This window comes from Rhynchophorus ferrugineus, unplaced genomic scaffold, assembly GCF_030347505.1.
Source record: "Rhynchophorus ferrugineus isolate W39M unplaced genomic scaffold, kcgeb_rfMv2 rfM11, whole genome shotgun sequence".
Classification (NCBI taxonomy): domain Eukaryota; kingdom Metazoa; phylum Arthropoda; class Insecta; order Coleoptera; family Curculionidae; genus Rhynchophorus; species Rhynchophorus ferrugineus.
The window spans coordinates 3152617-3176505 of record NW_027472590.1 but is presented as its reverse complement, the minus strand read 5'-3'; the positions used below and the strand labels follow the sequence as shown (position 1 = coordinate 3176505).

Sequence of the window (23889 nt, the reverse complement as noted above, 5' to 3'; positions counted from 1 at the left end):
GACTGCACCTTCGCCATTATGTATTAATTAATCTGAAACAAACTGCAATTACCTCGAACATACAATGCAACTTTAGCACTCAACTAACTTTAACTCAGCATTATAAATATATGATCTAATATATTTCGTATAATCCTAATTTAGTATTTATGAGTAGTAATTTTCTACGGACCTTCATTCCTCTAATAACAGATCCTTTTTTAGATTTTAATGAAGTATTCATTTGGATTAACTAGAGACTTTGTAATTTATCTTGTAGGGGATAAAAGTGAACATCAAAAGAGTTCCGTAATAAGTCATAATATATATCGTACAAGTAAAAGTAAATAATATCTAATTATTTCTGTAATTTATCTATATAAAAATGTATTAAAAATGATAAATCCATGGAAAATAATTACAAAGTAGGCTTGTATACATTTTTGTTAGCGCAGATAATCGTATTTGATTCGGAGCAGTGAAGAAGAAAGCTATGGAAGAAAATTTTGATGGTAAACGATAAATTAATACCGGTTCTCGAATATTTCTGTTGTTTGTTGGATATTTTGTTGGTCAAAATTTATACAAAATTAATTATGACTTTTTTATGTGCAGATCATGATCATTTTCATCTGAGTTTTGTTCGAAAATGTTTGTTGTTGCTGGGGATATGGCCTATCGAAAGAGGTGGCAGAAAGAAGACTCTTTATAAGACCTACTTCTGCTTGACTTTTATTTACTACATCTTGTTTGATATCAGTGGAGCTGTTATGGCCATACAGACTTGGAGTGACAATTATCTGACGACTGCTTCAAGCTTAGGAATTGTTGTTGAATACGTCAGCAATGCGTATAAGGCCCGTCCTAATAATATTAACTTTAATATCGCAAATAAATTTAATACTAGATTATTTCAGGTTCTAATATTTAAGTCTCTGACGTATAAAAAACTAATCAAGCACATAGCACACAAGGAAGAACAGATATTCAGCAGTGGCAATGACCAACTAATAAAGATTTATAAGGATAATGGATATTACACCAGAAAACTCGTTTATTTTTACGTAATCATGGGATCGACAGGCATTTCCATGTACTTCATCACGCCAGTAATAAGCAACTATATCAATCCAATTGGATACGACAACATCACTGGTGTTAAATATCACCATTTCATCGTATACAATTGGTTTCCTTTTGATCCCAATCGTTATTACTGGGCCGCATATATCATTCAGTTTACAGGTTGTTTGTGAGTATGTCATAAGAATTACATTTTTACAGAAAATGGCGAATGCGCGGCTCCTTCGCCATTTTATAATATCCCATTTTTATTTGATACAAGACCGTAATTATTCCCTTGTAGTTATGGATACTCTTATATTGTCTATTGTGGAGCGTTCTTTATTACTCTAATAACATTCGCTACATCTCAAATTAAGATACTGCAACATTTCTTCGTTAATTTCAAGACATACTCGAAGAAATTTGAAAAACGATATTCTTTAAATGAAGAGCAGTCTCAGATGATCCTCATTAAAAAGATGGTGGAAGAACACTTAAATATAATACGGTAATATATAAACCGTCTTAGTTAATACCTAATAGATTATTTTTTAGCTATGTTGAGAATCTTAATGAATCCATAAAACTGTTTATGCTCATAAACTTCGTGATATCGTCTTTTCAACTGTCGTTGGTCGTATATCAAATACTAGAGGTTTGTTTAATACTCCAAATGTTTAAAACTTGAAAATCGATATCAGTTTCAATATGCATTTTAGTTACCAACTATCAAACGAATTACAGTCTTTTCCTATTTTATAACGCTCAGCACTCAGCTGATGCTTGTCTATAATAGTGCTCATGAAATAAGCGTTCAAGTAGGTCTGATTCGAATGGTTCGTTATATATATAATTATAATTGGAATATTCTCTTCTCTATAATAGAGTGAAAATATAGCAGCGAGCATATTTGCGAGTGATTGGTATTCTTATTCCACCAAAATATCTAAGATGATGCAAATGGTATGCATGAGGTCTCAGAAGCCCCTGGTGATGACTATTGGTCCAATGGGTGTTGTTAAAGTAACCTCATTATTTCAAGTAAAGTAATCCTAATTTTTTTACTCGTCATTTTTGATATATCTGTTCGATTTTTAGATATTTAAAGCTCTTTATTCCTATGTTTGCATAATAATGAGATAAATAACGAACAGTCCTGTTTTGCTTATTTTAAACACACACAATAAAAGTAAATTGATAGTTGCAATATTTGTATAATTCCATAATTAGTTGTTCGGCATAGTAAATAAATAATGTGCAAGTAGTGAATAGTTTTAATACATCTGTACCATAAAAACATTGTATAACTGGTTGCCGGTAATATTTAGTTTGTAAATTGACTATAAATTTAATTACAAAATTAATAAAGGAACATGTAATATTAAAGAAAATAAAGGAACAAAAGCGGAAATTAAAATAAGTTGTAGAATAATGAAATTATTGTTTTAAAATAATAACCTTGGTGGTCTCGGAGGCAAAAAATCGAGAAAATAAAAGATTAAATCACTATATTTGATGGAAATTTTCTTTAATAACAATTACGAACGATATAATAGCCGAGCAAGTTTTCATAACACTGGGGTATCGTAAAAATATAGTAAAAGATCATTAATTTTTTACTCAAAAGTGATTTTATTACTTTCAAAAAATTAAAATTTTTTTGCCAATAACAGATAAAACTGTTAAAAAAACAATAAAATAACGTATCTAAAATTAAGGAAGTATTATACTTATTCAATGAATATTTCATCAAGATTGCCTTGAGTCAAGGTTTCCAAATATTGTCAGTAATAAAAAAACAATAGAGAATCATACAGACTACTATAATAATATGGATTAACACAATATCCTTCATTAGATAAATATTTGGAGTGATGAGATACATAAATGGATTAATATATTACAGTAAAATACAAGAAATTTACACAGCCATAGGCATGCTTAGTTTTGGGTAAGGCTTGTAACCAATGAGCTCAAAATCGTCAAATTGAAAATCTTCTATGCTCTCCACCTTCCTTTTGATATTTAGTGTTGGAAAAGGACGTGGTGTCCTTTGCAACTGTTCTTTTAAAGCATCCACATGATTCAAGTACACATGACTATCACCTAGTGTGTGAATGAATTCACCAGGCTGAAAATTTTAAAAAATGTACGAAGATATAATAAAATGTATGTTTAGTGTAATTTTTACCTTGAGATTTGTAACATGAGCAATCATGTAAGTTAATAATGCATAACTAGCTATATTAAAAGGCACACCCAGACCCATATCTGCAGATCTTTGATACAGCTGACAAGATAATTCCCCATCTTCCACATAGAATTGCACCAGGCAATGACAAGGGGGCAAAGCCATCTCCGGAATATCGATAGGATTCCAGGAACACATTATCATCCTCCTATCTGTAGGTTTCGTCTTGATCATATTTATTATATGAGCCAACTGATCTATGCCCTTATTTCTGTAATCGGCATGCATGTTCTTGTATTCAGCACCAAAATGTCTCCACTGAAATCCATACACTGGACCCAGATCTCCTTCCTCTCTGTCTTTAAGTCCTACAGAGTCTAAAAATTCTCTTGTACTGTTTGCATCCCAGATATGAACATTCTTGTCTTTCAGTTCAAGAGCATTTGTGCTTCCTCTAATAAACCACAGCAGTTCCTCAACAACACCCCTCCAGAACACCCTCTTCGTTGTCAGTAATGGGAAAATGTTATTCCTGAGGGAGTAGCGCATTTGGGCGCCAAAAATCGAATAGGTCCCAACTCCGGTTCTGTCAGATCTTTTGGAACCTTTATCTAAAATCTTCTGAATATGATTTAAGTACTGGCACTCCTCATGATCTGAACATTCTTTAGTAACTGTTTTTGGGGCATCTTGATGACCATTAATGCCATTAAGCTCTGATTTAACAGCTGTCGATATTTTACTGTAAAACAAAGTAATAATATAGAGGAAAATATATTAATATTATTTGTTACTAACTAGAAGCGGTAATAATTATTCGTAAAGTTAAACAACCGCATTGGAATAACTATCATGTTAACAAGCAATATTATAATGCCGATGAAATTAACAAAAATGCAATCAATCTTGCAAATGCACATTTTTCGCGATAAGGAATTCGTATATTTGGGAAATATTTTAGATAAAAGGTCACTTACCAAGACATTTTAATAGTATAACGTTAGTTATACTGATTTATTATTTGTTCAAATTCGCTTTCGCTTAAAATTTTACAAACAAGAAAAATGAAAAGAACTGTCAGTTTACGCGCCTTATTTTCTAAAAAATGCCGGTAAAACATAAATTATGACGTATTCAATTAATGCAATGTGACTTCAGTTAATTCCAAATTTCTATCAACAAGAAGCATTTTTTTCATTCCAAATTATTAATATAGATAATAATTAAGAAACGAATTATATTAATATTTATATTAACATACCTTTAGCCACAGATCGAACATTAAAATGTCAATTTTGTATGGAATTTTAAGGTTATATGTCAGTTTCTAATGATCCGGAATTTGGTTAATGGTTTTTATTTAAGTTATTAAGTTGAGGCATTCTAATATTGTATTAATGGGAACTGAGAATGTTTACGTTTATTTAGATTTTAGGTTTAATAAAGTTAGAGGTATGTCTTTTGTCATTAGAAGTTTTCAGTCATTTTTTGTACAATTATTTTAAGCTGGTAGGGTTGTTATCAAACTATATACCGATGTTGTGCCAAAATCAGCAGAAAATTTTCGGGCCCTTTGTACGGGGGAAAGGGGCGTGGGGAGGATGCATAAACCTCTGTATTATAAAGGCACAAGAATCCATAAAGGTAAGTCTAATGGATGGAATATTTATTGTTTACGTACAACACAAAATGAATATCAGTTTCGAAAGTTTTAAGGTATTTTAGGTGATGCCGCTTCTCGTTCTTTTTTATGTTTCTTCTTAATTTGAGACAGTAATTCTTTTTTCTTTAATTTTTTAATTGGTTTCTTGGGTTCCTCAATTGGCATGATTATTTCTGGCTTATTTTCCTCCTTTTTCCTTAATAAATCCGATTCTTGTTTATGCTTTCGTTTTATTTTTTGCAGCAATGTTGGTTTTGGGGTTATATTTTTATTTTCTGAAGTTAGTGATTTGCTTGGAATTATAGGATTTCCTCTATGTTTTGTTTATTACCTTCTGGTTGGCTAAGAATTCTAGGCACATCTTTGTTTTCATCATTATAATCAATGTTTTTGATTTCTTTTTCATTTAGAATGGGCATTTCTTGTTCAGTCTTGGATGGAGTAGATTTCATCTTATTTAAAGTAGGTGATTCAACCAATTTTGGTGAGAATTCAGTTTTAATGTCAGTCTCATTTATTACAGGCGTTTCTTCTAAGATTGGTGGTTCATTCTTAATAGCTGTTGGAGGTTCTGTTGGTTGTTTAGATGGCATGGGTGTAACATCGGGTTGATTTAAAATTAGCGGTTCCTCAACTTTTGCAGAGGGCTTAGGGGTAACATTAGTCTGTTTTAGAGTAACAGGGTTAATGTTACTTTGCTTTGGGGGAACTGGTTTTACATTGGTCTGATTTAAAATCGGCGATTTCTCCAGCATAGATTTGATCTCTTTGAATGTCGGTGAAATATCTTCTGGTCGTGGAGTCTCTGCTCGATTTTTGTCCGGTTCTTTTTTGGTGATTGGATTGTCGGTTATTGTATATGGTGTTCGGTCGATGAATTTTGGTTTTTCTTCTTGGCGGTTGGAGCTATCCAAGTTTTTTGACGTCTGTGTCTCGTTCGCCTTTTTGCTATCCTTACTTTTGCTCGGTTGGTTTTTTACGCCGTTCTTTTTTTTTGCTTTACGATCGGATGGACTGCCGCATTCACAGCAGCAACCTCTCTTGCCGTTTTTTAAATTATCGCAACTGGATTCGAAGGAATCCGAGTCACTGCCCCCACAACATCTCTGGGGGCTTTGTGATTTATGCTTGCATACGCAACAGTGTGTCTTATCTTTTTTCATGCAGCAGCCGGTTTCCTTTGGGGGAGATTTGCAACAACAGCAACCTTTACATTTTTTTATAGACTCAAAATATTTCTTTTGACCCTCAGAGGCCTTGCAGCAGTTGCATTTTGGTTTGTTGGATTTGTGACAGTGTTGTTTCTTGTTCCCGCATGAGCACGCCGTTTCCTCCGGCTTGGCGCAACAACAGTGAGCCTTTTCGTACTTTATTTTCGGTTTACAGGTGCAGATCGTGTCTTGACTGCTTAAAAATTCACCCGCAGTCTCGGAACAGCAACATATTTTCGTCGAGTTGTTCGGGCAGCCGCCCAGCGGGGGACAGGTGACCCATTTCATCATTCTGGTGCAGTTATAATCGACTTGGGACGGCGTGTCGTTGAATTCAACCTCCCAACCGCATGGATCGCACTTCCTGTTAGGTGTATCGACCAAGTAGGCCACCCCGAACTTTCCCTTAACATTATTCGACTTAACGCAACAACATTTGCATTGTTCCTGGGGCGCGTTATTACAGAAATTTTCGTTACAGCTGCAGAACATTTTCGTTGAACTGGAATTTTGCAATAACCTTACGCTATTGTCACTTGACAGTTTGGAAGGTGTTGAACAATTAACGTCTTTATACCTTTTCAGTAATTTCACAGTGCATGATACAAGGAGGCGATATCATCAATAACAACGGAACTAGTGGCGAAAGCATATACGGCCAGTATTTCGAGAGCGAAAACTTTATTATAAAGGTATCCACGAATTCATCGACAGACGTACGTTAATTATACTAATTGCCAAATAAAACAACCAACAACTAAAATTTAGGGAAGTTTACGTATTGAAAAATGCCCTTAGGACATAATTCTTAAAGATCTAAACTTCCAAAATAGGTAAGAAATCGTATATTTCAAATTTCTCGACAAACCAATCACGTAGTTAACCGAAAATTAACGAAATCCTTCGAAAATTTTCATTGAATTGTAAGATAATGAAATAATTTATGGGCAAAATACGAATTTACTCGATGTTTAAAGAAAATTATCGAAAAAAAACATCATTACATTTTTTTATGTTTTTATTTGTTTTAGGATTTTAATTTAATGTAAATTTTTATTTTTGTTAGAACACGAATTTACCCGATACTTTACGAAAGTCATTCAAGCACTTTCGTGGACTTAATTTATGAAGATTATGAGCTAACAAAATACGAATTTACCCGAAAATCATTAGAGAGTTCTCGTTGGCTTAGTTTGTAATAAAAACATCATGTCATATACATGAATTTATTACTCTATAAGGAAACTTGGTTTGTAAAAAGAAAAAAAGCAATATACCCCATGCTTAACGAAATACATTCGAGTATTTTCATTGATTTAATGTATTAAAATGAATTTTGTAAAGTAAATACGAATTTAACCGACATAAACGTCACTCGAAAGTTTTCCCTGAAATGTCATTGATTAGAATAATTTTTTAGTTTTATATACTAGTTTATCCGATACTTCATAAAGGTTATTCGAGTTTTTCTTTAATATGAAATGTAATAAAATTGACATAAACATCTGGTTTCTTTCAGTATATGTAGTAAAGATAGTTTTGTTAGCTTTTATGTAAAATTTATTGTCAATAAAATACGAATTTTCCCGATACTTAACGAAAGTCATTCTTGTCCTTTCGTAGACTTCATATTTAAAAATTTATTTTTTTATTCATAATAGGCTTAAGGAATACATTCGTGAACTTTCGTTTTCATGGAATATTATAGAATATAAATGTAATATATGACTATACCCGATACTTAACGAAAGACATTAGTGTCATTTCGTTATCTTAAATTACTAATAAAAAAGTAACTTGAATAGATCCGATTCTCATAGAATACCTTTCCAATATTTTCGTTGACTTGTTACAGTAATATTATTTTAGTGAATTGAATACGAATTTATACGCTATTTTTTGTTATATGAATTTACCCGATATTTAGCGAAAGTTATTCGAGTACTTTCGTTTGCTTTGAGTGTAATTGATTTAATTACCTGAAAGTATACGAATATACCAGTTATCCAAAGAAAATTATTGAACTATTCTCGTTGACTTACAATAGTTTTTTTTTATTTACCTGACATTTAAGTATCTTCATGTAGGAAGACGAATTTATCCGATACTTAACGAATATAATTCAGCCAGTCACCTAAATTGTTATCAGGTCAATTTTTAGTAAAATTAACGTATGGTTATTCTATTAAACAAACGTGATGTAAAGGCTCTTTCCTTTAGCATGAAAAACCAGGTTTGGTCGGAGTAATAAACAACGGTCCCAACAGAAATTCCTCTCAGTTTTACATCACAACAGTTCCCTGTTATCACTTAGATAATACCAATGTTGTTATTGGTGAGGTCGTTAAAGGATTGGATATCATTGTGGAGATGTCGGATATACCCAGACAAAACGACATACCGCTTAAAGTATAAACAATGCTATTAAAAGATGTATTTCCTTGGCATTACACTATCTTCGTTTGTAGAGTATAATTATTGAAAACTGTGGAGAATTTAAGCCCGGCGAACCATGGAACATCAATGAGAACGACGGTACCCCCGACGTATATCCCCCGTGGCCCAGCGATTTAGACAACGAAGTCAGCGAGCCCGAGATTAAAATCATGGTTAACAATATCAATTTGTCAGGGAATTTTTTCTATCAAAAAGGTCAATTTCTAGAATCAGAAAAGAAATATAAAAAGGCTTTAAGGTAACTAAGCATCTTCAGGAGTCGTGGTCTCGTAACTGTTATAAAAACATCCTCTAGATACTTAGATTGGTATACCACCAATCACAAAAAGAAACAACAAGCGGATTTTGTCACACTGAAACATCTTCTACTTTTAAACTTAACTGCCACCCGTTTGAATATAAATAAAAACAAGGAGGCCCTGGAGCATTGCAATGAGGTAAAACTATTTCTAAACAGCCTCTCACTCTGGCAACACTGTTATTCATTACAGATTTTAAAAGCAAATCCAAACTATGGCAAAGCCTACTACAGAAGAGCCAAGGCAAAACTTGGCTTGAAGGAATATGATAGTGCTCTGAATGATTTAAAGAAAGCCTACAAAATCCATCCGCAGGACAAACATATTAAAAGTCTATTTGATATAATCAAGACCAGAAGGCAAATTTACAGCGTGAAGGAGAAACAGTTTTGTCTGAATGCCTTTAAAATATTTAAGTGATGGGACCTTATTATAACAATTGCTTTTAATTTTGTTTCCTTTCAGTTATAGTGTGTTCTTGTTTTGTGTTACTTATATGTACCGTGTTGTTAAGCACCTACATAATGTTATTAAAAATAATTCTTATTTTTGAAAGTGGTCTTTTGTTAACTACTCGAGGTTTTTAATGCCTGTACAAAAATGTAATGTCGTTGGATTATGGAATCTATCGATTATAACTTTATTTAGGCTAATATGTTGATTTTAAACTAGAGAAAAAAACATTTCAACAAATTAAAATTAAAATATTCTATAGTTATGAAATAATAGCTTGTAATTTGTGTTGCATAAACTTGAATAAAATCGATTATTTAAATAATTCGATCACGCTCAACACTATAAAAACCGATCAATCTATAAACTGTCATTTTCTTCTTTTATTTCTTAACTAATTAGTATTTTTGTTATCGCAAGTTGATCTTAATCTCGAAACCAAGGTCTGTATGTTAAAATCTGACATTTAAATGTAACCTTCCTGATTTATAATTTTGACTCAGACATTTTGTAAACAAATATAAAAAATATAGCGGTATAAAATGTATCAAAACGCCTGCGGGGCAGCCGCAGCTAGCGCCGGTGGTTGCGTGGAGACCGACAAGGATTGCCAGAGTTTAATATCGAAGGAGCCTCATGTACCAGCGATTGAACATGACTACAGTGGCTTTGATATTGTTAAAGCTACCCAGGTAAACAATATTCACCTTTTACAGGTATCATTAACTATTATCATTACCATTTCAATATTTAAAAGCCGAGTAATGGGCTCTAAATAATCTTCATATGAAATCAAAATGATGTCACAATGTAGGTATTGATGGTTTTGATAATAAGTATAATTGAAAATATGTATATCTCCTTAAGTGTATGGATATTTATTTAGACACATAAGTGCAATTCCTTATCTAATAGGAAACAATTTTATTTTAGTATGGCGCTTTTGCCAGGGTAAAGGAACTGATTGATGCTGGATATGATGTGAATCAAAAGGATAGTGAAACTGTTACGTTACTTCATTGGGCTGCTATTAATAACCGTAAAGAAATAATGAAGTTTCTTATAGGTATTGTGTTAAGATTATTAAATAAATACATAAGCAGTTTTGTTTCATTTATTTTATAGATAAAGGTGCTACAGTAGATGCTATAGGTGGGGAGCTGCATGCCACTCCATTACATTGGGCTACTAGACAAGGGCATCTTGAGGCATGTGTAATACTAATGAATGTTGGTGCTGATCCCACTTTAAGAGATGCTGAAGGTTGTTCATGTATTCATTTGGCAGCTCAGTTTGGACATACAGCTTTGGTAAGTTATACTAGAAAGTTGTTGATTTGATTGATACTTATTTAGAAATTAATATTTGTAGGTAGCATACTTTGTTGCAAGAGGTGTTAGCCCAGACCTTACAGATAGAACAGGAATGACCCCATTAATGTGGGCTGTATGGAAAATATGCAGTCTTGATCCTACTCGGCTATTACTCACCTTGGGAGCCAACCCCAACCTGGCTGAATTCAGTCAAGGGAACACTGCTCTACATTGGGCCATACTTGCCAGAAATACATCAGCAATATCAACACTTATCTTACAAGTAGGTCAAGACAATGAATACAGAAAGATTTCATAAAATCATGGTTGTTGGCTGATTCTGATTGGAGGTTTTGTTTTAGGGTAGGGCTAATTTAAATATACCAAATAACAAGGGCGAATCACCACTACAGATGATACAGTCGCAAGTTGGTTCTATCTGGATCAGTCCCAAAGTAGCTGAACTTATTAAGGAACATGCTAATGAACAGAATTCCAAGAGCTTCCTTGGTGCTTTTGGTAGAGATAAGGTAAGTTTTGTATAAAATTATTCATCAATGTTTATTGGGTAGGTGAAAAAGTAATCCATGTTTTTAACCGAAGTTCTGAGAGTTCTAGGAGAAGTTTCTTAAGAATTTAGCATAAATAGCGTAATAATGTTGTGTACTGAAGTTACCAAATTTTTGTAAAAATTATTATGGCTCCTCCACCAATTTCATAATATTTTTAATTGACTATATCTGTTAATATTAAATGGTTATAAATGCATTTCCAAAACAAACAGAAATTGTATTGAACTTGAATTATAGTTAACGGAAAAATTGAAGCTATCCAAAGGCGATCAAAATTTTATTTGTGTTCTTAATACGAATGGTTTTTAAACTATGATTTCTTACAAAAAATTTAAAAAAAAATTAATTTGGGCACTGGCAAATTAACGGTTTGGGTAAGTGGTAAAAAATTCAAGGTAATATGAGTCTTCTAGCCACTACATTTTTGTAAAAAATGGCGGAGGATTTTCAGTGTGGCTCCTCCACCAAATTATTTATATTTAAAATTAGGTATACTTATTTTAACATTTTTAAAGTCTAAAACATATATTAAACTCAAACTATGGTTTCGATAAACTCATAGAGATGTTTACCTATCAACAATAATGCAAGTACAAATTGAAATGTAATTAAGAAACTTGGATAACTTTTTCATTCGACTTATTATTATATTTACCTTTATCCTAAATGTTATTTCAGAGAATCAGATGGTGGGGAATGGTGGGAACACCTTTTTTTGCCTTTTATATTGCTGGTGCTATTATGGGCACAAACTTGTTGATAATAATTAAAATATTTCTTTTAGTCTGTTTGTATATTGTGATACATTATTTAGGTGAGTGATGAGAATAGATGAAAGGATGGGGAGATGAAAGGGTTGGTTTTCAGGACAAAAACTTTACGACGATAGACTCATGACTCTGTTACCTCTCAGCATTTATCTGTCTACCAAGATGTGGTTCTACTTTACTTGGTTTATTTACATCATGCCCTTCACTAGTATGCTTACCACGCTAGTTTTTGTTTCAAGTTCGAGTGTGCTGTGGTACAATTTCCTTAAAAGTTGGCTGGGAGACGCGGGTGTCGTCGAAACCAATAAGAAACTTCAGTTCCGGGTAATGTCACATTAGTTCGCGTGATTGGCGATAGATTATTGCGTCCTTCGATCTTTCAGACTATTTTAGAGTTAGCCGAGAAAGGTCCGAGCGGCTTTGAACCTTCCAGTTTCTGTTCCACGTGCCTGGTGAAGAGACCGTTGAGATCGAAACACTGCGCAGTGTGCAACCATTGTATCGCCAAGTTCGATCATCATTGTCCTTGGGTTGCAAACTGTATAGGTCAGTACGACCGATTTTTAGATTTATGTTGGTAATTATTTTTGACTGTATCTTGCAGGTGCGAAAAATCACAAGTATTTTATCGGTTTCCTGGCCTGTCTGGTAATAATGTGCATGCAGATGCTGTACGGCGCTGTGAAATATTGGCAGAACGACCCCATGTGTAATGCTCTCAATGCAAACGAAGAGAAAGGGTTTTGGAGTACCATCATGGCCTTGAGTCACTGTAATAGCTGGGTGGCTTGGGTGTCTGCCAATGCCGCTTTCCACGGTATTTGGGTGTTTGTACTGCTCTTCTGCCAGTTGTATCAGGTAACACTTTGTTCATTTATTAACAGGTGTCCGAAAAGTACTCCGCGTTTGAGTTTAAAACACAATATGTTTGTTTAAAGTATTTTTTATTTCAACATCGCTATTGGGGAAACCTTTTTGGGGAAAAATTTTTGGTTTGTCGGAGAAAATATCACACTTAAAAAAACTTTTGGTGTGGAAGAATTACACTAGCTTATTTGAACAAATGGTGATAGCTTTAAGAACCATCAGAAGCACATAAGTGTTCCACTCAAAGCACTGTTTGAATTCTATTGGTGACTGAATGGCCACCACACAGAGGAAGAGAAACGTATATACCGCTCAAAGAAGCTTAATATACGACAATCAGAACACTGTTGAGGAACAAATCCAAAAACATAGCTGGTTGGCGCAGTGGTAAAGGCGAAAGGACGGCCCTCTTACTGTTGCGATAGTCTCAAGTTTAAATCCTGCTAGGGCATGGTCGTAAATTAATGCTTGTGATTGTCCTTAGGCAAGTCACGCCAGTAACCAGACTGGATAAAACTGGATGTCTTCTGGGCTGATCTCTAAGTTGGTCACTCGCCAATCACTAGGCTTAATGTCGAAGATCGTGATTCGGAGCCCACGAGACTTTAAAATATTTAAAAAAACAACAAGTTCAAAGTATAGTGATATCTAGATATTGGACGTCGCGTAACATTTCTCCAAAATTTCCTATAGAGTTAAACCCCTATTTTCTCTGCGAGATTGAATCAAAATTAACTATTTACATCGTATACAAAACCCAAAAAAAGTTTTCTTAAACGTGGGCTGCTTTTACTTTTATGTGATTTATTTAACTTCGCTTACTTTCCAGATCATCTTCCTGGGGATGACGACGAACGAGCGGATGAACAAGAGCCGATACGGCCACTTCATCGCCAACCGCGGCAAGAGCCCCTTCTCCAAGGGACCGTCGAAGAACGCGTTCGAGTTCTTCGAGTGCACCTGCTCCAACTGCGTCAAGATCGACCAGCAGGACTGGTTGAACAGCTTTGATTTCGACAAGAACATCGAGCGAGAACCGCTGCTCTGTAACAAAGAGAACTTTCAGTACGTATGAAAAAAGGTGTATGTCCCTAGGAGACGTGTGAGCTTTTGAAATTCGTCAGAGGTTGATCCGTTCTTTATGTATAGGTAAATATAGTTTCGCATCAAAGCTCTCTGCGACTAAGCACACAAAAAAACCGTAGAAATATATCAGATAACGCAGGTGTTTTAATAACGTAGCGATATTCGGAATCCTATGATAGCTCTGTGATGTTTAGTTAAAGGGAATCATTATTTCTCGACCTCACTGGCGGATAACCTCACCTGGACAGGGTGCTACACAGTAACTGACTGATTTTAACATCAGCGGCGGGTTTCTTTTTTTAATAGGGTGACTGGAAATTGTCTTTACTATAACTATACTTAACTCTTTCAATCTAATTCCTTCTAAAATCATACTAAAAACAAATATACGATCAAGTCTGATATAGTTTCGCACCTTAAGCTTTAACTGCGATCAGATAGCCGTAGTAAATTGGTGAACTTATAGACTGGATATTTCGAAACATTCCAAGAGTATACATTAGTAGTTCCCTAATAACATTAAAATCAATTATTTATTGACCACGCATCTGTATAGATATAAAACTAATCACCTATATCAGAATATATCACTCACCATTATAAAATTAAGCTTATTTTTCGCGTTAATGAATATCAAGGTTATATTCACCATTTTGTAGATAGGCGGTAGTCCAACAAAATTATATCACCTCTTTTTATCAATAATCGAGTAGCTATGCGTTTGGATTCACTTGTTTTTTCATTCTGACAAGATAAAAAAAGGAGGGTATTCATCGTAAATAAGTGTAAATATTTTAAAATGATATTGAATAATATTTTTTCCCTTCTGAACTATAGCTTCCAAATCTAAATCCCCTGCATTGTTTTGTTTTTCTTTTAAACCAAAGATCACTTGAATTCGTTCTTTCACTGAATCTCGCTATTGTAGTCGAAAGAAACGGATATTATATATTATAAACGTAGGTAACTGGATGTGTCTTGTTCGAAGTTGTCGTAATTGATTTATGCTTTTTCCGTGTAAAACCTATTTAGGAACAATGTGAATATTGTAAGAAGTAATTGTTAAATTTAGTTTAGACCGTAAGAATAACTTTATATTATGCAGAGTTATATTTGAACAGTCGCTTTTGAATTCTAGTCAATAAATTCTGTGTACTTATATATAAAAGCGTGTTTTTATTTTATGAAGTCCAAGATTAATGATTATTAAATGAAGGTTTCAATGTTAATAGGTATAAAATTATCCATTTATATCAAAATATTTTATATGTAGATAGATCCGAAAAAAATATTATGTATAGGTAACACACATCTCTTTTATTTAATTAATAATCAAGTGCATCATATTATTTTCTTGTTGGGACTCGCTTGTCTTTTTCTGACAAGTTGTAAAAGGTAATTAGCAAATTTAGACCATAAGTTTATCTTTATATTTCCAATATTATATATAAACAATCGCTTGTTTTTTTTTAATTCTAGTCAATAAATTATGTGTACTTATATACGAAAACTAGTTTTTATTTTCCAAATTCCACAGTCATTTAATTACATCAGTAATTTTTTGTACAGAAAATGAGATGAATAATATGAAATATCGTAAAAAGTCTAATTTTCTCTCTCTCCTTGGCGGCGTAATTTCTATTGCACAAAAGTGTAGCGATCTAAGGAGGCTTTTTATATGTTTAGGCCACCTGTTGTTTGTTTATGATACGGTTAATATATGGCAATAACACTGCCAAATATCCGAAAATGTCGTTAGGAGTCGGCGTTTTTGAAAGGCCTATAGGTGTTCAGTGAATTACTTTTATTGTGATTTTTACTTTGTATTGAAACCCTTTCACTAACGTTAAAAATTAGAAATCAGTTGTTGTAACGAGTGTTATCTGAAGAACGGTGTTTTAGTCCAAAGAGTTTGGATTTGGATGCTAGGAGTAAGTTAAATTTAACAATTATTAATAGCGTGTTTATCATTATTATAGTCCATATTAATTATTAACGTAAATTTCCGTTTGAATTACCTTGTTTTTTTTTATGGCAAAATGAAAGAAAAGAAAGGTATTCCTCGAACATAAATGAAACAAAATCTTTTTATATCCCAAACAGTATTTTGTCCTTTCTAAAATGTCTTAATACAGGCTAAATATAGGGTTCGTGTCCTTGTGACTAGATTAAAGTTTCTTTTCTTATTTTTTTCCTAATAATTTTCATCAATATCAGAAGATATAGTTAAATCTTATATTAATCTCCAATACTAAAGGAATAAGATTAATATATCGAAGGCCAGTATTTCAATTAGGTAATGGGCAAAGGTAGGTTGCTTGTGATATACATTAAAAAAAAAGTGTTTGTTTTGTACGTAACACAGCATATGTATTTCCAGGTTTTTTACGGAAAAAGAAAGAAAAATATCAAAATGTTTAAGAATAGTTTGTTCTTTTGAAACTGTTTTATTTAAGGCAAATATATATGTATATTATTCATATATTTTTTTTACAACAAATTTACAATGCTTTTTTTCAACCAAAGTTCACTTTTTTACCTAATCTTGATATTTTGATTGAAAAACAAAGGAACATCTGAGATATATTATTTCTTTCTCGAATGGTTGTCAATAAATTCAGTGTACTTATGTATAAAAACGAGGTTTATTGTTTTAAATGGTCAATAATAACATTTACAAAAAACAGTCCTAATGCAAAACAACTTCCTTCTTACAATACATTTTCAACAATTTCGGCAATAAGGTAACTTTGATGGGTTTCGCCTCATAAGCCTCATTATCTATAGAAAACCATGCCTGTTTTCCGTTAATATTTTTCGGGTCGATTTCAATAGTCCTAGCTTCAATGTTCTCTTTGATCTACGAATATCGAACCAAGTTATGAGCCTCGTAGCACAACACTTTATCCACTCCCTTACCTCTCTGGATCCGTTCCTCTCATAGTTCCAGCCCTGTTTGACGAACTCTATGTAATCAACATCCGGAGGACCAATGAATAAGTTTATCTTTGGAATATCGTCTATACCGCTTGGGATAACATTTGAGGTAAACAACGTTAAATCAGTCGTGGATATTTGCTTCTGGATTTTTTCACCGCACTGCGGATTGTTGACTTTCTGGTATTTCTTAACAGTCTCGTTTTCTTTCATAAAACTTCAATACAAAAACTTTTTGGTAGAACAAGGACTGTTCAGTTCAGTAAGATTTACCTTTGGAACCACTTGCTTCTCGATAATGAGCTTTGAACTTGAACACAATTTGAACAACCTGGACAGGGTGGGCTATAATATAGCTCGGCTTGACAATTCCATGACAAACTACTTTTGAGACTAAACAATCAGATTGTAATAAAAATCAGACCGGAATATGTATTAAGAATTTTTTACCCATTAAATAAATACGTAACATATTTTTTCAGGCCTCCAAAATACCAGTAACTATCTTTTTTAACCTCTGCATCTCTATATGCTCCCCATTTTATTCCCGACACTGCATACACTGGTTTTTTGTCTTCATTTAATATCTCTATTCTTAATACATCCATAGGTTTTGTTGCTTCTTCCACAATGGCCATAGTAGCATCTGCCAAGGACTTAACTCTATCCAGTTTTGATTTGCCTGGGAATAAAAACTGACCTATGCTGTTGTTTTTTCCCAGTGGTAATACACCTGAAACATCACTAACACAGTTGTAAATTTTTTTGTGTTATTCTAATATTCACCTAAAGGCACTAATCCATTGGCATTCTCATTTGTCCTTCTTAGTAAACCTGTAATAACCTCTGATAAAGTTCCATCACCTCCTGCCACAACAACTGCCTCTGTGCCATTAATTGAATTAACAACATCCTTAGCATGTCCTTCCGACTCAGTTTTTACAATTTCCACACTAATTCCCGCCAGATATAGTAAAGGAACGCAATATTTCTCGAATTCGGTTTGTGCCTTCCGTTTATTGGCGTTTGGATTTAAAATTACAGTTATACTTCGAGGGCTTTCTGTGACTGGTATAGTTTGATTCCCAAATCGGGCGGCTCTTTCACAATATGCTCTCATCAAATTTTGAGTGCTAATGTTAAAGGGGTTCACATGAATGTTCCACCAATGTAAAACTAAGTACTTACTCGAAATAATTCTTCGTGTATGAACCACCCCATGTTAAAACTAGTGCAAAAAATGTTGATTTCTTCCAATTATTCCTTAATGTCTTGGCTGTTTTTAAAACGAATGCCATTTTATTTCACTTTTATAGGAACAAAAGTACAGAGGTAATTTAATATTAAATTATTAAAGGCATAGTAAGAATACAAATGATAACATTATTTTTCCTGGTTATGTTGCTTAAATGTCAATTTCTTCTTAATTTTTTTTATAAATTAGTTTGACACAACAGAATATTGTGAACTTGTGTCATTTGTACAAACGCCACAACTAGTCGAGGTTTAAAAGCAAACGTCACAACTAACCTTTTTGTTTTCATAAAAATTCTCTTGTGCAGTGATTTGAATTTTTAAAATTATGTTAAAATAAAAGTATTTTTATACATTATCTTTTTAAAAATGTTAAATCAGGTTAATGTAGAGGCGGTATATTCGGCCACATATGTGGAGAACTATTTGGACTGTGTGGAAAACTTCCCAGATGAACTTCAACGTCTCATATCGCGTATGCGAGAACTGGATGTTTACTACCTAGGTAAGTTCTTAATCATTACATGTCGTATTATACCTAAAGAAGGTCTTATTGTAGCCCGTGTGAGAGAGGTAACTAATCAACAGAGGAATATTAAAAACTGCGCCAACAGTGCACAGAAAGATAAAATCTTTAAGAGGATGCAACAAGCTTTAATAGCCGCCCAAGAACTAGGTGACGAGAAAATGAGTCTTCTCCAAAGCATTTCTGATAAGATTGAAATGAAGACTAGGTTATTAGATCAAGACTTTAAAAATTTAGGTAAGTGTCATTGATTTACAAACATCACATATGTTGTAAGCTGGTTAATTGGCTCAAATTTACATAAAAGGCTATTGTTACCGTAGATTTTGGTAAGGATGAAAGCACAACAACAGATAGCAAGGATCTTCAAACTCCTGTAATTAGTACAAGTAATAACAATTCAACAAATAATAATGAAAGGCCAATCAAAAGGGCGAGGAGAGGAAGGAATGACACTTACACGGCGATCGAGGTCAGTCAGAACGACTTGACGGTCCCTGAGCATACCTTGAGAAGTCAGGCCCCAGTGACAGGTACTAGTTCAAGTGGATCGGTACAGAAAAAGACCAGTACAGGTAAGAGTGAGAAGCACAATTTTCTTTAATAACCAACCAACTAACATATTGTTTTGTTTTTATTAGGTAAAAAGAAGAAACGTAAATCGCGACAGATTCAAACCCAGAAAGAAGATTCCCCTCCACCAGAGGAGCAAGCTATCGACCCAGATGAACCAACATACTGTCTCTGCGATCAGATTTCCTTTGGGGAAATGATCATGTGCGACAATGACCTATGTCCGATCGAATGGTTCCACTTTTCGTGCGTAACGCTCACCACCAAGCCTAAAGGCAAATGGTACTGCCCGAAATGTCGTGGCGACAGGCCCAACATCATGAAACCGAAGGCTCTATTCTTGAGGGAATTGCAAAAGTATAACAAAGAAAAGGAGGAAAAGACATAATGATTCCTGTTCTGTTTTTGTTTTGGTTTTAAATTCCCCACTTATATATTTATAATGCTGGCTTGAACGTAAGTTTTTAGTAAAACCACACTGTATTTTATTTACCAATAACAGTCTCTCTAAGAGAGTCTAATGCATTAGATGCGTTTATAATTTGATGATAAATTTTAATTCTGGTTCAATATATTTTTGTATTATCAATAATCCAGTTTTACAAATTAGTTCCCATATAACAAAAATTATACAACTTCCTGTAATCGTTAAAAATTATATACGTGGTGTAAATAAATAAAGATAAGTTGTTTTTCTATATGATCTCTTTATTTTCTGCATTTATAAGTAGGTAAGTGACAGAAACGTACCTTAAAATCGATTCACAGTAACGTGCTTTGAGGTTAGAAGATAAAAACAAACAACAGTCTCAGTAACTAAAACATTACAACTGAACTCACAATTTAGCAAAATCCCTTTGGCTCACTAAACTGTTCCTTTTAATATCCAGCCATCTGACACTCAATCCAGTAATTAGGTCCTATTTGCTCCGCCATTTTTGTCAATCAAGACGCCAAAACTATCAATCAATAAATTACAAAAACATGCCACTTTCACCCTTATTTTGTCCCAAAACAAAAATCATTTTCCACATTTCTAATCAATGACATAAGCAGTACTACCAACTTAAGTACGTTCGGTACTTTATTTCAATTCAGAAAAATTATTGTTCAAACAAAAAACCCGTTATATATTATTTTATGACGATATCGTTTGTAATACAGTAACATCAAATGGCAAGTAAAAAAAAATCAAAGGTAACAAGATGATTAATAGTAATAAAACAAAAACACAATAATGTGAACAGGTATATTTAAATATAATTTGCATTGACAAATACATCCTTAATATGGCAGTGTAACTTAAGTATACATATTTTTTTTCGATAAAATGGTGCATAAATAAAAATTATATAAAACATAAAAAAACATATCCTACTTTAAATAATCCTTTCACCTAACAATAAATAAAGTTAAAACAAGTTACTTATTGTATGGCATTAACGTAAACTACTATCAGTCAATTATTCACTCAAAAGAGAGAAAAAAAAAGCCGTCGCGGCTCTCTTTGATCCGTTATCCGAAAAAAAAACAAAATCCTACAGCACCACCCATTTTAAGGATTGAATAAATATGGGTACAGTTGCCATTTATATATATTTTGAATATAAATATATATATAAAAAAAGTGAGATCAAAATGGTGTAACTGCCCTGACTCTCGAGTCGTATAGAATTTGTAGTATAAAATATGTAGGAATAAAACAATGCGGTACCAGCCAATGATAAATTCTAAGATAGGCCTTCGATTTCTCACTAATTTCCCATCTACATCTACTTGGATAGATATATATAATACGTTTTAAAAATTATTTTTAACTAACATTGATATTAATTTAATGGGGTCTCACCATCGTATATATTGCACAAATCGCGGAAAACTCGATAATTTTAACATTATTTTGACGAGGACAACGTGTTTGTATATATATATGCTAGAAAAAAGAGAATTCCCCAAATCTTTAAAATAATTTTCACTCTAAAACAAACGAGAAATATATCTATCTATATATATTAACGTTATAACAGCCTTTCTATACATTTGAGGAATTTTAATTTTTCCTCTGTGAAGAATATAAATAAATGCTACGAAACTTGTATGCAGTCAATGAAAAAACGACTCTAATCTTTCACTACAACATCGATAAGACCTTCAGTGCTCTATACCCAGACACCATGGGGATTCTTGCTGGTCGGTACGGCGTTTTCCAGCTGCCTCGGCGACCCTATCATCTTCCTGGTGCTGCCTTTATTGGAACCCTCCAGGATCTGCCTGATATCCTCGGGCGGTGCTATACTGAGACTCTGCAGGTTCGCCTCCTTCATTTCATTGACTAACTGCTCCACCTGTTTCTTCTTTTCGATTATGGCCGTTTCCAACTGGGCAACCTGTAACAATCAATCAGTACACCCGTTTTTTACTCAAGAACGCCGTGCTACCTCTTTTTTCAAAGTTTCCGCGGTTAAATGATGTATCTCGGAGCTCTGTTTCGCCAACTCAATGTCCTTCTGGATCCTTTCGAGCTCCAACAACAGGCTTCGCTCGATTTGCTTCCGGGATTCGGATTTTTTACTGTTCATCCGCTGTTCGATGTGAAGCTCGTCCATCAGTAACCTAAAAACAGAAAAGACGGCCGTGACAACAAAAAACTATCGCGCAGCGACAATTTGTTTTATACCAGCACCTAATTTTGTTCTTGCATTGTAACAGTTCCGTTTCGCAATTCGCCAACTTGGATCTCAGCAGGGTGAGTTCGGATTTTAGCGTTTTTTCTTGCTGTTTGACGATTTCGCATTCCTCCTCCACATAGGTCAAGGCTTGAATCTAAAAACAAATATTCAAATAAGGTGATGACTCCCATGGGTGAGTACATGCTCGCATACTTGATCTTGATTCGTTTTACTGAGATTGGAAATTTTCAGGACTTCCTGCGTCAGAAACTCCAGCTGGAGTTGCTTTTCTCTTTCTTTGCTCTCCCAAAAACCTATCTCCGCGTCGAACTGAAACAATTAAGTTGTGATCAAGCCGCCCATGAAACAACGTTTTTGTTTCACCTTTGTAAGATCCGCCTGCTGATTACTCAACTTCTCCCGCTGAAAATTGATCAGAGCAATCAGCTCCCTGTACTGCGCGTTGCATATCCCATTTTCGGAAACTTTGTTTCTATTTTCGTTCCAATCTTTCTGCGCTTTCACGTCCTTAGATGAGAAAATTGATTTTAAATTAGTTCGTTGGTGAAGTCTAGAGCAGCTCTTACCTGAAAATTGTTTTTCTTAAACTTGTCATGATTTACATTTGAACTAGGCGGTGGTGGGTCCCTGTATGGAGGTGGGGCCGGTGGGTCCTTGTATGGGGGAGCTACACGGTGACTAGGAGAGTCCAGGACCCTATCTGAAAAATCTGATCCGCAATAACTACTCTTTTTTGGTGAACTATGAGGTGAATTATTTAAGTACTGTTCTCTGACTTCTAAATGCACTGTCTTTACTTGCTGTACACCTTTGACAACACCTATATTTTCTGATCCATTATTATGACTACTGCTACTGGAAAATATACCACGTACCATTAGTGTTAGAGTTAAGGTTAATGCCCGTACCACCTACCTATTTTGATAATTCTTATTTTGAGATTCACGCAATACATCAAAATGTGACAGTTGTGGTAACCCATTACTAGTATTTATAGGCTTTGGCCTGTTATTTGAATGACCTGATTTATTATCACTTCTTTGTAAAATAAACTGTACATCATTAGAGTATTCACCCCACTTTAACAAGATCTAAAATATAATGTTGTATCATATCCAAAATATAATATTGAAAACCCACCTTCATGGGATTTTCTTGAGGAGCTAACTGCCTCTCATTATTCCTCCATCGTTCTATCAACGTAAACCGTCCAGATTTCCCTGTGGCGTGAGCTAATGCAAACACTACATCCTAAAAGATCAATTAACTTATACAATTACTCATTAAAGTAATTTTTATTATGGCCAGTTAGAATCTAGTTACCTGGCAAGTTGTAGATTCTGTTACTCCACAAACTATCCGCTGAATACCCTCTACCCAGACCTTTAACTCCATATCTTTGGAGACTAAAATTTGAGGCCAATCTATAAACATAATCGTTAAAATATACCAGGAACAACTACGCTAGGGAACTTTAGATAACCTTAACGTTACATTTGAGTTGTTCTTCCATTTTTGCTACAATATGCACATTTTAATTAATAAAAAAACATTTTTTTATAAAAAAATATGTGAAACTTTAAGACGTCAAAATTTGACAACATTAACAATAACGAGACCTTGGTCTATTTAATCAATGAACATTTGTAAATGCCTGAAGTTTCCAAAGGAAGAAGAAAACTGAAATTTGTTGGAAATAAATGGGGCTGGGTTTAATCGAGGAAATAATATGATCTATCGATTATTTAAAGTATGAAAAGTTGCATATATTAAACATTTTACAAATTAAGGTTAATATCTAATATTCATTTGCTCTGATACATTATTATTATTTTGTTGCAGATATATTTGCTATTAATGTGTCTAATATATATTAACTGGATCTACTTACTATGTTAATATCACATAATTTTTATATTAAAAATTGTCTATGTTGACATCTGTCATTTCTCGCTTGAAGTAATCGATTACAACCGACAATTA

The 23889-nt window shown here is 33.7% G+C and overlaps 7 protein-coding genes across 16 annotated transcripts; 4 read left to right on the top strand and 3 right to left on the bottom strand.

Annotated features, from left to right (window-relative positions):
- The first annotated feature begins 458 nt into the window (after nt 1-458).
- Nucleotides 459-2308, top strand: LOC143204656 (uncharacterized). The gene is made up of 7 exons (XM_076417361.1): nt 459-491; nt 595-1231; nt 1346-1552; nt 1600-1699; nt 1764-1862; nt 1930-2085; nt 2143-2308. The coding sequence occupies exons 1-7, from the start codon at nt 473-475 to the stop codon at nt 2185-2187; spliced, it is 1263 nt and encodes a 420-aa protein (XP_076273476.1). The 5' UTR covers nt 459-472; the 3' UTR covers nt 2188-2308.
- Nucleotides 2309-2848: 540 nt separating this feature from the next.
- LOC143205081 (thymidylate synthase) lies at nt 2849-4342 on the bottom strand. 2 transcript variants are annotated; one of them, XM_076418148.1, is made up of 3 exons: nt 4213-4342; nt 3236-3977; nt 2849-3175 (listed from the first exon to the last, which is right to left on the bottom strand). In XM_076418148.1, the coding sequence occupies exons 1-3, from the start codon at nt 4218-4220 to the stop codon at nt 2966-2968; spliced, it is 960 nt and encodes a 319-aa protein (XP_076274263.1). In that variant the 5' UTR covers nt 4221-4342; the 3' UTR covers nt 2849-2965. The 2 variants fall into 2 exon arrangements, with proteins under 2 accessions (XP_076274263.1, XP_076274262.1); XM_076418147.1 differs by lacking the exon at nt 4213-4342 and adding an exon at nt 4034-4152.
- A 184-nt stretch (nt 4343-4526) lies between these two features.
- On the top strand, nt 4527-9420 carry Cyp40 (Cyclophilin 40). 2 transcript variants are annotated; one of them, XM_076418145.1, is made up of 7 exons: nt 4527-4687; nt 4742-4879; nt 6695-6801; nt 8330-8518; nt 8578-8804; nt 8862-9003; nt 9058-9420. In XM_076418145.1, exons 1-7 carry the CDS (start codon nt 4633-4635, stop codon nt 9283-9285), a joined length of 1086 nt encoding a protein of 361 aa, XP_076274260.1. In that variant the 5' UTR covers nt 4527-4632; the 3' UTR covers nt 9286-9420. The 2 variants fall into 2 exon arrangements, with proteins under 2 accessions (XP_076274260.1, XP_076274261.1); XM_076418146.1 differs by lacking the exon at nt 6695-6801 and having other exon boundaries at nt 4545-4687.
- Nucleotides 9421-9780: 360 nt separating this feature from the next.
- Hip14 (palmitoyltransferase Hip14) lies at nt 9781-15094 on the top strand. Its single transcript, XM_076418095.1, has 10 exons — nt 9781-10010; nt 10252-10384; nt 10444-10628; nt 10690-10914; nt 10994-11161; nt 11882-12017; nt 12071-12297; nt 12357-12519; nt 12578-12831; nt 13670-15094. Exons 1-10 carry the CDS (start codon nt 9861-9863, stop codon nt 13913-13915), a joined length of 1887 nt encoding a protein of 628 aa, XP_076274210.1. The 5' UTR covers nt 9781-9860; the 3' UTR covers nt 13916-15094.
- A 1458-nt stretch (nt 15095-16552) lies between these two features.
- On the bottom strand, nt 16553-20225 carry Mulk (acylglycerol kinase-like protein Mulk). Of its 5 annotated transcripts, XM_076418134.1 has the most exons (8): nt 20088-20225; nt 19967-20032; nt 18052-18170; nt 17650-17996; nt 17314-17596; nt 17137-17256; nt 16846-17080; nt 16553-16786 (listed from the first exon to the last, which is right to left on the bottom strand). In XM_076418134.1, the coding sequence occupies exons 3-8, from the start codon at nt 18159-18161 to the stop codon at nt 16616-16618; spliced, it is 1266 nt and encodes a 421-aa protein (XP_076274249.1). In that variant the 5' UTR covers nt 18162-18170; nt 19967-20032; nt 20088-20225; the 3' UTR covers nt 16553-16615. The 5 variants fall into 5 exon arrangements, with proteins under 5 accessions (XP_076274249.1, XP_076274247.1, XP_076274251.1 ...); XM_076418132.1 differs by lacking the exon at nt 19967-20032 and having other exon boundaries at nt 20057-20194; XM_076418136.1 differs by lacking the exon at nt 19967-20032 and having other exon boundaries at nt 18052-18139; nt 20057-20161.
- Nucleotides 18363-19754, top strand: LOC143205082 (inhibitor of growth protein 1). 2 transcript variants are annotated; one of them, XM_076418150.1, is made up of 4 exons: nt 18363-18622; nt 18665-18880; nt 18967-19218; nt 19285-19754. In XM_076418150.1, exons 1-4 carry the CDS (start codon nt 18487-18489, stop codon nt 19602-19604), a joined length of 924 nt encoding a protein of 307 aa, XP_076274265.1. In that variant the 5' UTR covers nt 18363-18486; the 3' UTR covers nt 19605-19754. The 2 variants fall into 2 exon arrangements, with proteins under 2 accessions (XP_076274265.1, XP_076274266.1); XM_076418151.1 differs by having other exon boundaries at nt 18365-18622; nt 18677-18880.
- A 226-nt stretch (nt 20226-20451) lies between the features above and the next one.
- Nucleotides 20452-23525, bottom strand: RASSF8 (ras association domain-containing protein 8). Of its 3 annotated transcripts, none has more exons than XM_076418127.1 (10): nt 23390-23525; nt 23230-23330; nt 23047-23157; nt 22822-22997; nt 22473-22761; nt 22270-22413; nt 22099-22215; nt 21894-22039; nt 21655-21829; nt 20452-21603 (listed from the first exon to the last, which is right to left on the bottom strand). In XM_076418127.1, the coding sequence occupies exons 2-10, from the start codon at nt 23299-23301 to the stop codon at nt 21376-21378; spliced, it is 1458 nt and encodes a 485-aa protein (XP_076274242.1). In that variant the 5' UTR covers nt 23302-23330; nt 23390-23525; the 3' UTR covers nt 20452-21375. The 3 variants fall into 3 exon arrangements, with proteins under 3 accessions (XP_076274242.1, XP_076274243.1, XP_076274244.1); XM_076418128.1 differs by having other exon boundaries at nt 21900-22039; XM_076418129.1 differs by having other exon boundaries at nt 21900-22039; nt 22473-22758.
- Nucleotides 23526-23889: the final 364 nt, after the last annotated feature.